The following is a 14,964-nucleotide window of genomic DNA, read 5'->3' as shown; positions in this document are numbered from 1 at the left end:
ATCCATGACTATCTTCAGAAATTCTGCTGGACATTGTGTAGGGAATGTCTTATATGATTATTCTTTTAGTAGAAATACTGAACAACTGGGATCCACTCACTCAGTATTCTCTGCTCCACTCCAGTACACTGTGTTGTTGCTCTCCTGTGCAAGGGAGAAGGAAGAGCTTTGTAAGATTGCATCAATGCCTCTGTATAACATGGCTGTGATGTTGAATAGCTGTGTGTGAAGCATGAGATTGTGATTAGCTGTAGTCAACATTGGAAGGTAAGTTATATGCCCGGTGCTCACCTTTAACACGCGCGTAGATTTGCTGGCACAGGCACCAGGTTCTAAGGAGCATCACTCTAGCCATCTTCTCACCTTGTGCCTTTCCTCACCTCTTGGAAAACCATAGACTCCCTAGAGCACAGACCTTCACTACACTTAGCCAGCTCCTTCATCAAGAACTCCGGGTCTACATGGCTGAAGGAGGAAACCTGTCCCTGCCATAAACAGCACCACGACTTTCAGCACTGTTTCGTTACAGGTTTACCACTCCTTTGGGAGCTGCTGACATGACCTCAGTCAGGACTGGTCAGCTGTTCATGGAACACACTTGTTTAATGCACATTAAAAACAGAAAAACAAAGTAATCAGTTTGTCCAGCACACAGGCAGACAGTGTTGTCACTGATTAACTCGAGTCTGGAAGCTCAGATTCATTCCTCATTCACACTTCATTTACTTGTGCACGAGGTGAACAGCGTGGCCCCAGTCACCACACTGTTCTGAAGTCTGAACAGAGAAATTATGTTTTTATACATAATTGACTAGCAGTTATGGATATTGAGCAACTGGTAACTTCGTGTATGCTCAAGTTCCTTATTTGCGAGATAAGTCACCATTCTCAATACAAGAATTAACTGAAACTGCAATAGTCATAGTCATACTTTATTGATCCTGGGGGAAATTGATTTTCGTTACAGTTGCACCATAAATAGTTAAATAGTAATATGTAAATTATGCCAGGAAGTAAGTCCAGGAAGTCCAGGACCAGCCTATTGACTCAGAGTGTCTGACCCTCCAAGGGAGGAGTTGTGAAGTTTGATGGCCACAGGCAGGAATGACTTCCTATGACGCTCTGTGTTGCATCTCGGTGGAATGAGTCTCTGGCTGAATGTACTCCTGTGCCCACCCAGTACATTATGTAGTGGATGGGAGACATTGTCCAAGATGGCATGCAACTTGGACAGCATCCTCTTTTCAGACACCACCGTCAGAGAGTCCAGTTCCATCCCCACAACATCACTGGCCTTACGAATGAGTTTGTTGATTCTGTTGGTGTCTGCTACCCTCAGCCTGTTGGTGTCAAACTACCAACTTAGTAAAGTAATTGTCTCTTAGTTGGTGTGTGTGGCTTGCATCCTTCTGTTACATCCTTATCCTGTCTCCCTGGGGAAAATGGCTTTAGTCCTTTGTTGTGCAAAGGGAAGCTATGCTCCTCAAGACCTTTTTTGCCTGGACATTATCTTAACACTTGCCTTGCCACAACTTCTGCACCAGCATCAAAGAAGGCAAATGTAAGCCTCCCAGGTTGTGCCTTTTTAGTCCATGGATTTATGGATTTGCCCTTAAACTAATGCGTAGGTTTTGGAGAATGGGGCCAGAAATGAAACAGCTGAAGGGCTGCTATGTGCTGGGCTAGGACCAATGATGGGGAAGGGGAGAGGCAGCCAGTGCTGACAGGGCAGGGAATGAGTGACATGCTTCCGGGGCTGGCGGTGGGAGGAGATCGGCAGCTGAGGCCAGGTCTAACAGGTGGCAAACAGCAGGTGGCAACACCTGAAACTGGGACTGAGCTAAATGGCAGGAAGCCAAGAAAAGGATTGTAATAAACAGGGTAATGAATAATGCAATTCAGTCTCACATCTGCTTGGTTGCTACCGAGCCATCTGTAAAGATCTGCTTCTCGCCTTCTTTCCAGAGACTGAGAGGATCGACAACAGACATGTTTTAAATGATGTAGGTGTGATAATTCATGCTACCATGAGTTCCTCACTATAGGGGTGTTATGTGCCGCAATCTCCCACACAGAACGTGTTATTTACATAGCCGTTTCACAGAGAGAGCTATCATATAAAGTAATCTTTCTACAGTACACTGGTGGATAGAGCAGAGTGAGTTAGAAAATCTGCTGTGGCGTTTAGCATTTAAACACCAGCTAATTGCGCACCCTGGCTGTTTTAAGCTATCATTTTAGGACAAATCAGCGCAGAGCACTGAGCCCAGGAAAATATCGCCAAGTAATTATTCTTGATTGATAATCTCAGGATGAGATGGAAATAAATTTGGCAGCTGCTAGAAGGCATAATTCTGTTAGAAATGCTCTGTAAATTAATTGGGTAAAGTTGTATTCCTTAATAAGAGACTGACTACAGGCAGCCAACTTTCAATAGGGCAATGATAGGCAATGATTCATGCCTAGTCTGCAGGACTAAATAATCCTAACTTCATTTGAACTTTAAGTGGAAAATTATTAATTCCTTCAAATGGCTTCAGTAATTTATAAATGAAAGGGTAAAACAAAAGACTTTTTGAGTTAAACTGTGACAGGGGTTATCAGTAACATCAGTCAGCCTGCCCTTTATTTTACAGTATGCAGATGACATCACTTTCCCTGTTCAGAAACAGCAGAATAGGATTTTCAGATGTCTGCAAGAACTCCTCCGTTGCAGAACATCTGCTTTGTTCCGTGACATTCTTATGATGAGATTCTTGCTTTCCTAAATGGCAAAGCTTCCAGTCAGTAAGGTGCAGCTGATGCCTAGTCCAGCAATTCAGCATGCAGGGCTTTGCCTGCTTTCCTGACAGTGGCCATGATGCATTTATATTGCGGTCCTATTATCTCCTTAATCTTTGCACCTTTGGCTGTTTACTTCCCAGCCTTCCCAGTTTCTGTTGTCTAATGTGGTGATATTGATCTGGAGCTTCTTTGGAAGTCAAGACTGAGGCATCAAATTGGTCATTTAAGCAGTGTTACAAAAAAAGAACAAAGAATTAAAGACAAAGAGAAAGATGTTGTGGCCATCTCATACTCAAATGAGAGAAAAATAATACTTCAGTGATATCAATAAACTCTTAAATACCCATATTCAACTAATGTGACAGCAGCTGCTGAAAAACTGAGAAGCTTCTAGAAAACACAGATTCAGCTATACCATAGTTACAAGAAAATTTACTGAACATTTACAGGTTATTATATAAATTATAAGCAGGCATAAGAGAGTTAAACTATAAGGAAAATACTATAAATATAACAATTCTGCACTGTAATCCAACACTATCCTCTCCTGAACTTTCTCTTCCTGGCCCAATGTCAGATAAATCCCCACAATCCCAGACACTGCCACCTAGGGTTGCCAACTTCCTCACTCCCAAATAAGGGACAAGAGTAGCAGTCAAATACGGGACACTTGTGTTTACCCCAAGAAAGACTACCATGACCGTGAAGCCCTGCGCGGGCACCTGTGTGCTCATGCATGTACATGCCGAATTTTTTCTACAAATCGATTTTGGCTTAATCTTCCCGATTCTGGTACACTGTACATACATTATATCTACTTTATATAGGCTGTGTATTTATCATATCATTCCTGCGTTTACTATATATTAGTGTTATTTTAGGTTCTATGTGTTATTTGGTATGATTTGATAGGTTATTTTTTGGGTCTGGGAACGCTCAAATAATTTTCCCATATAAATTAATGGTAATTGCTTCTTCGCTTTACGCCATTTCGGCTTACGAACGGTTTCATAGGAACGCTCTACCTTAGCAGGGGAAATATGGGACAAGGGCGGTCCCGTATGGGACAAACCAATTTAGCCCAATATACGGGATGTCCCGGCTAATACGGGACAGTTGGCAACCCTACTGCCACCAGATGATCATGCCAATGATGAGGCCCCAGCTAAGCCTGACCCCATTTTAGGAGAGGTCAGGAATAAAATGCATCAAGTTAGCAATGTGGTCATCAGCATAGAGGAGGGAAAATTAAGAAAGTTCCCAGGTTATTAAAATTGCAATCATAATAAGAAGAAGAACAATAAAGCTGTGTTATCCTGCCTCTTGCCTGCAGGTACATCCTCACTCCACACCCCAGTCACTGCTAGATGTGGGGCTAAGTGCACTGACACTCCTTGTTGGTGTTTGAGCTGACCTGACCCCAGCCTCTGCCCCTGCTCCACACTGCTTGTAGCATAATTATTTTCCTGTATCAAATTCATAAGGAAACTATTCATTGTTTTTTAGATGTGGGAGGTCTTAACAATACATGGGATTTGGAGATTATGCCATGGACCAAACTCCATCCATGAAATATATGATTTTTTTCATGTCAGTTAAGTTTGCTTAACTGATTGGTCAGCTGTAAAATGAGTTAAGAATTTCATATTTTTCTGTCAAAAATAATCAATTATGATATTCAAAAGCATTACAAGAAAAGAAACCAATAACAAAAACACTTAAATCACATTGGAACATCGGTATTAAATTAATTTAATACAGAAATGTATGAATTAATTAGGTTTAATAATTGGGTTCTCTCACAGTCATTCTTCTTTCAAATGAATTGCATTGCTTTTCCTACACCAGGTCTAATCTAACAGAGGTTTTCCAAGTGAATTTCCCAATGTAATTGCTGGAGAACTCAAATAGCCTAGTATTCTGTGAACATTTGCATATTAATTTACAGGAATGCAAACCAACTGGTAGTTGCATAGAAATGCAAAAAGCTTCACATAGAATTTCCTTGTAAAAGTCAGGTCCATATTCCCCTGTAACATAAAGAATTTTTGAGGATATCCAGAATTTTATTAAGAATTCTCAGTGTTTGCAGTATTTTATTCTTGCATCACTGAATATACAAAGCCTTAACAATAAGCGCTCGTCAGAAAGTTCAATGTCTAATTAATCCATTGAGATTATAGTAAATAATTTTAGTCAATATTTACACCCCCTGCTTCACCTGAATAATTCCATCTTTTCCTATTTTTTCCTGTTGTTAGTCATTTTAGAATATGGGATGTTCCAGGAGCATTCTGCCCAATGTTAGTGCTAGCTCTTTATTATATCTGCCCAGAACTAATTTCAGTGATACAGCTTTTCACTATCACCTTGTGTCACAGTCCATTTCAGGTATTTGTTGAACTTTCATCTTAATCCAATTTACTGCTGAAGAACAATTTACATGATGTTTAAACTGCATCAGTTTTGAGAAAGTGTGAAGTGATGTAGGTTGTAAGGAGGTTCACATGGAGCAAACAGCTAAAAGGCCTGTGCTCAAACTGTAAACCAGATGTACTTCTCACCACTTGCCAGGAACCAATCTTAAAAGTGGCTTGAGCACATATAAAGTTCAATGTTCAAAGCTCGAGGTTTAAAATAAATTAATTATCAAAGTACATATATGTCACCCTTAGATTCATTTTCTTGCAAGCTTTCACAACAGAACAAAGAAATAAATAGAATCAATGAAAAACCACACACAAAGACTAACAAACAACCAATGTGCAAAAGAAAACAAATTGTGCAAATATGAAAAAAGAACAAATAATAATAAATAGGTAGAGAATACTGAGCAGATGAGGTGTAGAGTCCTTAAAAGTGAGTTTGTAGTTTGTGTTCCGTGATCAGTTCAACGTTGTGATGAATGAAGTTATATACACTAGTTCAGGAGCCTAATGGTTGAAGGGTAATAACTGTTCCTGAACCTGGTGGTCTAGGACCCGAGGCTTCTGTACCTCCTTCCCAGTGGCAGCAGAGAGAAGAGCACATGGCCCGGATGCTGGGGGAGTTTGATGATGGATGCTGTTTCCTTCTGGCAGCGCTCTTTGTAGATGTGCTCAATGGTTGGGAGGGCGTTTCCTGTGATGAACTGGGCTGTATCCACTACTTTTTGTAGGCTTTTCCATTCTTGGGCTTTGGTGTTTTCTAAACCAAGCTGTGATGCAACCAGTCAGGATACTCGCCATTGTGCATCTGTAGAAGTCTGTCAGAGTTTTAGATGACATGCAGAATCTGCACAAACTTACAAGAAAGTAGAGGTGGTGCTGTGTCTTTGTTGAAAATACACTTATGCTCTCATTCCAGAATGGATCCCCTGATATGATAATGCCCAGGAATTTAAAATTACCAGCCCTCTCAACCTCTGATGCCCTAATGAGAACTCTGGCCTGTCGTTAGCCTGTACATTTTATTTTGCTGCCTCATCTCCATCCCCTTGGTTTTAGTTATTCTCTGTTAGCCACGTACCAGATAATAAAACTGGTAGAACTCTATCAGGCATTGGCTGAACCTAAGCAATCTAATACAAAGAATTGATCCATTCTAAGATATGCTGCTTTGATAAACTCCAGGACAATTTAAAATGCTTTACAGTCAATTAAATACTTTGACATGCCCTCCTTCAAATAAAACTGGAATTTATATGCCCAATTGAAATTGAAGACAGGGACACTGTCTATTGTTAATTTGAAGGGTGCCTCTTCAGCACCCACACAGAATTTCATCAGGGAATTATTTTTGATTATAATTTCAAGTCAAAACACGAATCAATGAGTTTCTACCTCAGAGGCAAGTGTATAACCATCCAGCGGTGAGTTGCTCACAGTCCTTCAGTTTATTCTACAGGATAATCTTGTTAACTACTTTGCTGCAGTGTGCAGAGTGAGATCTGGTACATTGTCCACCTCCTGAGGATATGCAATATTTCCTGGAGAACCCTCAGGATGTTCTTAGAATGGAGAACCAGATCCCAGAAGCCAATGTGAAGATCATGCACTAAAGTCTATTGAAAATAAAACACAAACACGAGGAAATCTGCAGATGCTGGAAATTATAGGAAGAGGTACAGTCGATGTTTTGGGCCGAGACCCTTCGTCAGGACTAACTGAAAGAAGAGATAGTAAGAGATTTGAAAGTGGGAGGGGAAGGGAAAATAAAACAGTAGGTTTTAATTGTAATGTGAAGATTTTGTATGCAAATGAAATATGCTTGACTCTTTCCAAATATTATTGGGATGGCGTCAGGAGATGGTCTTGACAGTGTGATTAAAATTCATTCTAGGTTCTGTCAGAGCACTCAAAGGAAAATGAAAGTGATAGAAATAGATCAATTTGGGAAGCGGGTTAATCTTTTGAATGCTTTTTTTTTCCTGTTTGGATTCTATTCAAGTTGCTCAGAGTGACATTTATGTAATTTTTCTATTCACAGGGCATTTTGCCACTCAGAATCACTTATAAAGGCTTATGCAATAAAGGTGGAAAAATGAGTTGCATTAGTGTGAGGTAGTATCCGTGAAGTTCAGACTTGTAACCTAATCTGCTGGAGTGCCAAGATTAAATTTGAAACACATGATGAACTATAGATAGAAAAAAAATCACAATGATTCCCATTTGTACGGGTTTCTGCAGACTAATTCATCTTTTCATAATCTCCTATGGTCCTATGGCAATGCTATATTATTTATACCATGGAGAAAATTCAATGAAAATAAAAGTCAGCAGAGATGTACTGGTTGCCAACATGCAATCATTTATTTTATGATATCGCACAAATTCTAGATATGATTCAGTGAGTTTAATATCCTGGCCAGGCCATCTATTGGAGATGTTGAACACAGATTCCTGCCTCTCACAGAGAGGGTTGTGATAATGGAGAGAGACAATCTGATGGGTCTCTTAAAGCTGCAAACAAAAAACCTGATCATTATCAGAAACTGATAATTATCAGAAACTGATAATCCCTTGGTATGTGTTATAAATTGATTTATTTAAAAAGTGAGGGTAAGGGATGAACTTTAATTGAAAATGTAAATCTCTAATTACATTATCAGTCATAGAATTACAATGTAATGACTGCAAGCAAGACTATTGCTTCATTGTGTGTACTTTATAATCAGCAAGTTGTCACTAAGTTTGTTACAGAACAAAGTATCATTATTAATAAAAATGTTATTTTAATTATATACTACACTAGATATGCAATCTAAAATTTATTTTTACTCTTTAATTACTTGTTAATTCCTTATTTATGTAGATGGTTTTATGAGTTTGCACGTGTAAGTTAGAGACTTGCTGCTGACATGCAATAAAGAAACTCACAGTATAGTTGATGCACTTTGCTGTGCTCGGGTGCTAAGTGTCAAAATGAAATAGAGTTTGTCCCAACAAATTGGCCATGCTTCAGAATTGATTTCAGTTAAATGATTCGGACAATATCATATACACACTTGCTTGTGTCTACTTCACTGAAACAGATTGGAATTTCAAGAGTACTTTTCATATCTGTTTTTAGAACATTCCAAACTGCTTTACAGCTAACAAAAAAACCTTTGAAGTATGATTACCATTCTTCTGTGGGAAATTCAACAGCTCCCACAAAGTACAAAGTGATAATGACCTAAAACTTTATGTTTCTTTGCAGATGTTCTTTGAGCATAATTATTCGTCAGAATGCCAGGAATAACTATACTGCTCTTTGGTCAAACAATCCCATGGCATCTTTCTCATCCATCTGAGATTACAGACAGGGCATTTTAACATCCTGTTCAAAAGAAAACATTTTAAGGGTAAAGCACTCCCTTGGCACTGCACTGGTGTGTCAGCCTGAAATTTTGAGCTATTAGGTGAAACTTGAGTGGAGGCACAATGCTGCCAAGAGCCACAGCTGACACAACACTGTCAATGATGAAGACAACTCCCTAGTCAAAAAAAAACCACACTTCATGTCCAAATAATGAAGTGCTTTCTGGATTTATATCCCACTGTTTTAAATATTTACCAATGTATTGATTACATTTTTCAGAAAAGAAAACTGACTGAAATGTGCATAAACAATATGTACATAAACATGCAAGGGCCTGTTAGGCATCAAAGCACTCATCCACCATCGTGTGAAAACCAAACCGTTCTGGTGTTTATCCCATTAGATTGTCACCTTTCAGAAACTTCAGTCTGGCTGAAACTCTGTGCCCCAAATCCTTTCTCACACAGTCTCACTGGCACATACTTGCCCAAATATTAAAATTTGACCTTCAAGGCCAAAGTAGCTCTCGTTTAAAATACTCATTCTTGCATTTTTTTTCTCATGTCTGTGGTTTATCAAGTGATACAAACAGCATCTATTCTGATTCAGTTCACTAGTTCTATCTTGTCAACCCAAAAATGCTACATCTCTCAATCTAAACCATATAACCATATAACAATTACAGCACGAAACAGGCCATCTCTTCTGGTCTGTGCTGAACTCTTACTCTCACCTAGTCCCATCTACCTGCACTCATCCCATAACACTCCATTCCTTTCCTGTCTATATACCTATCCAATTTTTTTTTAATGACAAAATCGAACCTGCCTCTGCCACTTCTACTGGAAGCTCGTTCCACACAGCTACGACTCTCTGTGTAAAGAAGTTCCCCCTTGTGTTACCCCTAAACTTTTACCCCTTAACTCTCAACTCATGTCCTCTTGTTTGAATCTCCCCTACTCTCAATGGAAAAACCCTATCCACATCAACTCTATCTATCCCCCTCATAATTTTAAATACCTCTATCAAGTCCTCCCTCAACCTTCTACGCTCCAAAGAATAAAGACCAGTTCCCTTTCCTATTCTACTTTTCTGACTTCCTCTACTAGTTTTGAAAACAAGCTGTTCACCCACCTCTTCTGCTAACTTGGTTTATCATTCAACTTAACCCCATCTTTTTGAGCAGTGTGGAATGTATTTTACATTATTTTCAGCACTTTGAGAGCTCAGACTATCACCATTTGGTAAATTTTTACTAATGTGAGAAATAGAAAATAAGTTGAAATGGAGATCACGACATAATTAACTTCAATTCAAAGTATATAAAAAGCTAATAAAATAAGCAGACATCACTTTATAAATTAGATCATGACAGAGCTTTCACTGAATGAGCTGGATGGAGAAGTGGCAGATGGAGTTCAATCCAGAAAAGTCTCTGGAAGGTCAATCTTGAAGAGGAGCAGAACTGAACCCCATACTAAGTGTTGTCTAACCAGAACTCTACAAAGCAGCAACATTACCTTGTGGATGTTGAACCCAATTCCCTGACTAATGAAGGCCAGCACATCATATGAGTACAGAGTTAATGACAGGATTCTAGCAGTATGGAAGAACACATAGATCTTGGAGTCCTTGTCCATATATCCCCCAAAGTTGCTGTGCAAGTTGATAAGGCAACTAAGAAGGCATATGGTGTGCTAACCTTCATTAGTCAGGGGATTGAGTTCAAGATCCGCAAGGTAATGTTGCAACTCTGTAAAACTCTGGTTAAACCACACTTAAAGTATCGTGTTCAGTTCTGCTCCCCTCATTACAGGAAGGACATGGAAGCTTTCAAGAGGATGCAGAGGAGATTTGCCAGGATGCTGCCTGAGTTAGAGAACATGCCTTATGAGCAAAGGTTGAGCAAGCTCGGGCTTGTCTCTTTAGAGGAAAGGAGGATGAAAGGTGGCTTGACAGAGGTTTGAAAGATTATGTGAGGCATGGACAGAGTCAGCAGCCAGCACCATTTTCACAGGGTAGCATAAACCTGTGGGAAAAGTTAACGAGAACGTGGGAAGGATAAATAAAACCCTATCAAAGAAAGATTAGCATAAGTGGGTTTTTGATGGTCAGTGAGCCGAAGGGGCTGTTTCCATGTTTCTCTCTATGACAATGGCACTGAGTAAGTATCTGAAGCAGTGAGAAATACTTTACTACAGGAAATATATAAATCTAACACAGTGCTGGCTTAATGGCCTCTTTATTCACTGTGAACTATGTTATTTGAGAAAATAAGAGTAAAACATTCTAATCATACAAAACGTGAGGAATCTTCACATAAGAATATTATTCTGATTATGAATTAATGCAGCAACCTCAGCTATTTTATAGTGTATTTACTTACTTGTAAAGTTAGTTCAGGTCCAGATACAGATTTATTTATCATACATACACGGAAACATACAGTAAAATGACTTCCACTTGCACTAACAAGGTGGATATGCTGGGGGCAGCCTGCAACTATGGCCACACAGTCCAGCACCAATATAGCATGCCCCGGTGCTCCACAGAACAACACAAGCAGCAACTGCAACAACAATAAAACAAAGCAAGACAAAAGCAAACCTGGCCTCTTTCCCAGGCCTCCAACCCCAGGACAGGTCATCTCCAGGCATGCAGTCCTTGTTCCTGGGTTTTCAGACACGCAGACATCGGGCTTCCAACAACCGATTTTACCGATCACAAGACTGGCCTTGAGGCCTTGATTCGCCTGGACCTCTGACCCCAGTGATCTGGGCTCTTTTGACACCTTAGGACCTTTGTGGCTCCTTGAAACCTCTGCTTTAATATGTTTCATCTTTGGACTTCTACCTCCAGACAAGCTATTGTTACGAGAATACACATAAAATTAAGATGTTTGCTGGCCTGGGCTAGCATCAGTGGCATCAGCAGTTGGTCTGCCACCTGCCCTCAGGGGAAGGAGAGATAAGGAACAATGGAGCAGCGTCTGGAGATGTGTAATGAAGGGATGTGGGAGAGAGAGCTGTCTGGAGCGGCTCCCCCCTTTGAACCCTGAACTGTTTGAAGTGATGGACAGGCGATACCCCAGCAGGGGGATAAAAAGGGACAGGTTCGCTAAGACAGGGACACACACGCCACCCGAGGTAACGAGACCCTGGAAGCGGTGCGCCTCTCACGAGTGGGTGAGAAGTGCCAGACAACGACAAGGGTGGAAAGGTACGATCAGCGGGAACCCGGTGTGTGTCCGCCCTTGCCTGGGTGCCGGGTTCACTGCAGAGGATCGACCGCATCTGGAGGAGGGGTCACAGTCGGTGACCTCAGGTGACATCACCAAGGACCCGCCCAAATGCTGTTTGTGAGCCATCTCGCTGGTCTGTGAGTGAAGCCGTTCTGAATGATCAGTTGTTCCTATTCTATGTCTCTCTTCCCCCACCTTGTCCATCGCCATGGCAACGATTACTGCGAACTGGACTACTAACTGGACTGAACTTTGAGTCATTTTGAAATTGGTCATTTACCCCTAGACAACGATAGAGCTTGATTGATGCTGTTATCTTAATTCTGTGCACATGTGTGGTTATCATTGTTGAATTGTTGCATTTATTATCCTTTCGATTACTGTGTTGCTTGTTTCTTTAATAAAACTTTCTTAGTTCTAGTACTCCAGACTCCAACTGAGTGATCCATTTCTGCTGGTTTGGCAACCCAGTTACGGGGTACGTAACACTATGTTCTGCACTTTGGTCTTCAACTTTGCTGCCTTTGACCTTCCAGCTGCTGCTTCTGAACTTGCACAGACCTCCGACCACTAACTGTGTTCAATATAAAACTAGACTCCTTGATTCCTTTACCAGCAAAACGTGGTTTAGAGACATGATGGACAAAGGCATAATTAAGTGAGTAAATTGATAAAAAAAGGAACAAAAACAATGAAAATTTGCAGCTGCCCTACCATGTCAGTAGAGTTCCTCTACCTTAATCTTCCTTTCAAAAGTTCCTTAAAATTATTTCTTCAGATGGTCTTCTGGCCCTTTATCTAATCCAGTCTAATCAAACTAGCTTTCTATTCTTTAAAAAAGCAAACACGAGGAAATCTGCAGATGCTGGAATTTCAAGCAACACACCTAAAATTTGCTGGTGGACGCAGCTGACGAAGGGTCTCGGCCCGAAACGTCGACTGTACCTCTTCCTATAGCTGCTGCCTGGCCTGCTGTGTTCACCAGCAACTTTTATGTGTGTAGCTTTCTATTCTTGTCTTATTTTGTTCTCTTTAATATTACAAGACCTCCTGAAGTATCTTCTCCCGCATGAAAACTAATAAATGCTAGTCCTTGTATCTAACCAAGTATTGTTATTAAGGCTGGATGTCTGGCAGATAAAATATTTCACACTCTGATGCTTTGATCACCCACTTTGATTAGTTAAATTAAAAAAAAGACGAGCATATTTTTTATCAATGATTTCTTTTGTAGTTTCTTTAGGGTTAAAGAGTCATTGTGATAATGCAGCACACAAAAACATCATCACATCTCACTCAAAGTGGATTCCTGAACCACAATTTGGGGTGATCGGAGCAGCCAAATATAGACAGAATTTTTGTTTAAAACCCTGCTGATTTACAATCCAGAAACTTAATCTGCACATTTTCCATCCGGATACTTAGTCTGGTTTTACTTTAAATCACTCTTTTTTTAGAACAAGCAATTATATACTAAGTATGGAAACCAAATCAAGTGATAGAAATGTGTATTTCTTGTACTGCTTGGACATACGCTGTCGGAAAGCTGAATCTACCCTGTGTTGCATATCAGCAATCTCATATTTAAGTTGTAAATTGTTTGCATTTTCTAATATTATGTTTTGTATGTGCATTGGTTTGTTGCCACATTTCAGCCTTAGCTGATATATAATAGTCCAGGTGTTAAAATCAGATTGAATCTGATAACATGTTTTACAGTTGCATTTCATCATCTATGTCAATGAAGGACTGATTTATGGCATGTTAGTTGCCGTACTAATTTCATATAAAATTATTAGAAGCATCAGCATTGAAAAATAGGCATTTGTCTTAAAATGCATATGTCCATTCTATCTGTTCAATTAAATTGATCTACTCTCATCCTACTTCCTTGCCCTTACTTTTATATAGCTTCTCTAATGTTTAAGCAATATCCATTTAAATTCAATCTAGTCTTGTGCTACTCTGCAATTTTTAAGTTTATAAAAATATCAATATTCTAAAATGCACACTGCGAATTGTTTAATATCGGTCGGTTGTGCTGTAAATCCCCGTCATCTAACACGGAAGATTTTAAGCTACGTTTATACAATTGCCTTCTACTGACCTCCTAAGTATGGAACAAAAACTATTATGCCACATTTACACATTGTTCTAGTTATCTTATATATATTTAATCAGAAATTAACCATGTCTAGTCCCCACTGACTCACGGTGTCTGTATGTTTGTAACTTTGGACCCATCTCTGATGGTGGCAGCTGAGGACTTTACTTCCTATGTATCTCAGCCTAAAAGGCACTGTGGTAATTATTGTCTTGGTTACAAATGGAGTTTCTAAGTTTAACTTTAATTGTCAAAAGTGTTAAATGTTTAAAGATTTTGTCATTCATTCTTATGCTTGGTGATTTTTTTTGTATTGTTCTTCAATAATTAATCAACCAACTAATTTGTACAAGTTGTGACTACTAACAGAGAGCAATCACCTCACAGCAATTTATCGGAAAGAGGATACAATCAATGTCGTGAATAATGGATATGTACAGAGCCCTCGATTTCCTCTCAACTATCCAAGGAGCATTCTATTAACATGGAGGTTGCTGTCTCCCGAAAACACAAAGATACAGTTGGTGTTCGATACTCGCTTTGGATTGGAGGAACCAGAAAATGATATTTGCAGGTAAGCGGAAGATTTTTGTTTCTGAGAAACTCTATTCCTATCAGTTTTAGACAGTCTAAAGCAAGGTCTGTGCCATGTGCAATGATTAGGTCATAATGTTAATGCTCCTTGGATAAATATCATGTGATAAGTGTTAATGCAGAGATAGGCTTTGGACGAAAATGTACATGGTTTCTGTATCTGCAATGTACTTACAGCGTAGAATACCCTCAAATGGTGGAGGATTATAGAATAAACCATAAAACAATAGAACATTACAGTACAGGACCAGACCCTTTGGCCCATGATGGCCCTACTGACTACAATGCTTCATCTCACTTGTCTGTACATGATCTACAACGTTTGTATATTCGTCCACTGCTCCACTGTTCATCCCTGCTTCTTCATGTGTCTGCCTGAAAGCTTCTTAAATTTTGCTATCATATCCATGGCTGCTACTTTTCTTGGCATCACATTCCAGTGTAATAAATTTTCTCTCAC

The 14,964-nt window shown here is 39.7% G+C and overlaps 1 protein-coding gene across 3 annotated transcripts in view; it reads left to right on the top strand.

The window, feature by feature from the left end:
• pdgfd (platelet derived growth factor d) overlaps nucleotides 1-14,964 on the top strand; it is a 144,403-nt gene that overhangs the window by 74,329 nt on the left and 55,110 nt on the right. For 2 of the 3 annotated variants that reach the window (XM_063054095.1, XM_063054093.1), the window contains exon 2: nucleotides 14,280-14,484. In XM_063054095.1, the coding sequence (XP_062910165.1) occupies nucleotides 14,280-14,484 (205 nt within the window). The remainder of the gene's footprint in view (nucleotides 1-14,279; nucleotides 14,485-14,964) is intronic. The other variant, XM_063054094.1, reaches the window with a different exon arrangement.

This window comes from Mobula hypostoma, chromosome 7 (genome assembly GCF_963921235.1).
Source record: "Mobula hypostoma chromosome 7, sMobHyp1.1, whole genome shotgun sequence".
In the NCBI taxonomy this organism is placed as follows: Eukaryota; Metazoa; Chordata; class Chondrichthyes; order Myliobatiformes; family Myliobatidae; genus Mobula; species Mobula hypostoma.
This window is presented reverse-complemented; position numbering and strand designations above follow the sequence as displayed.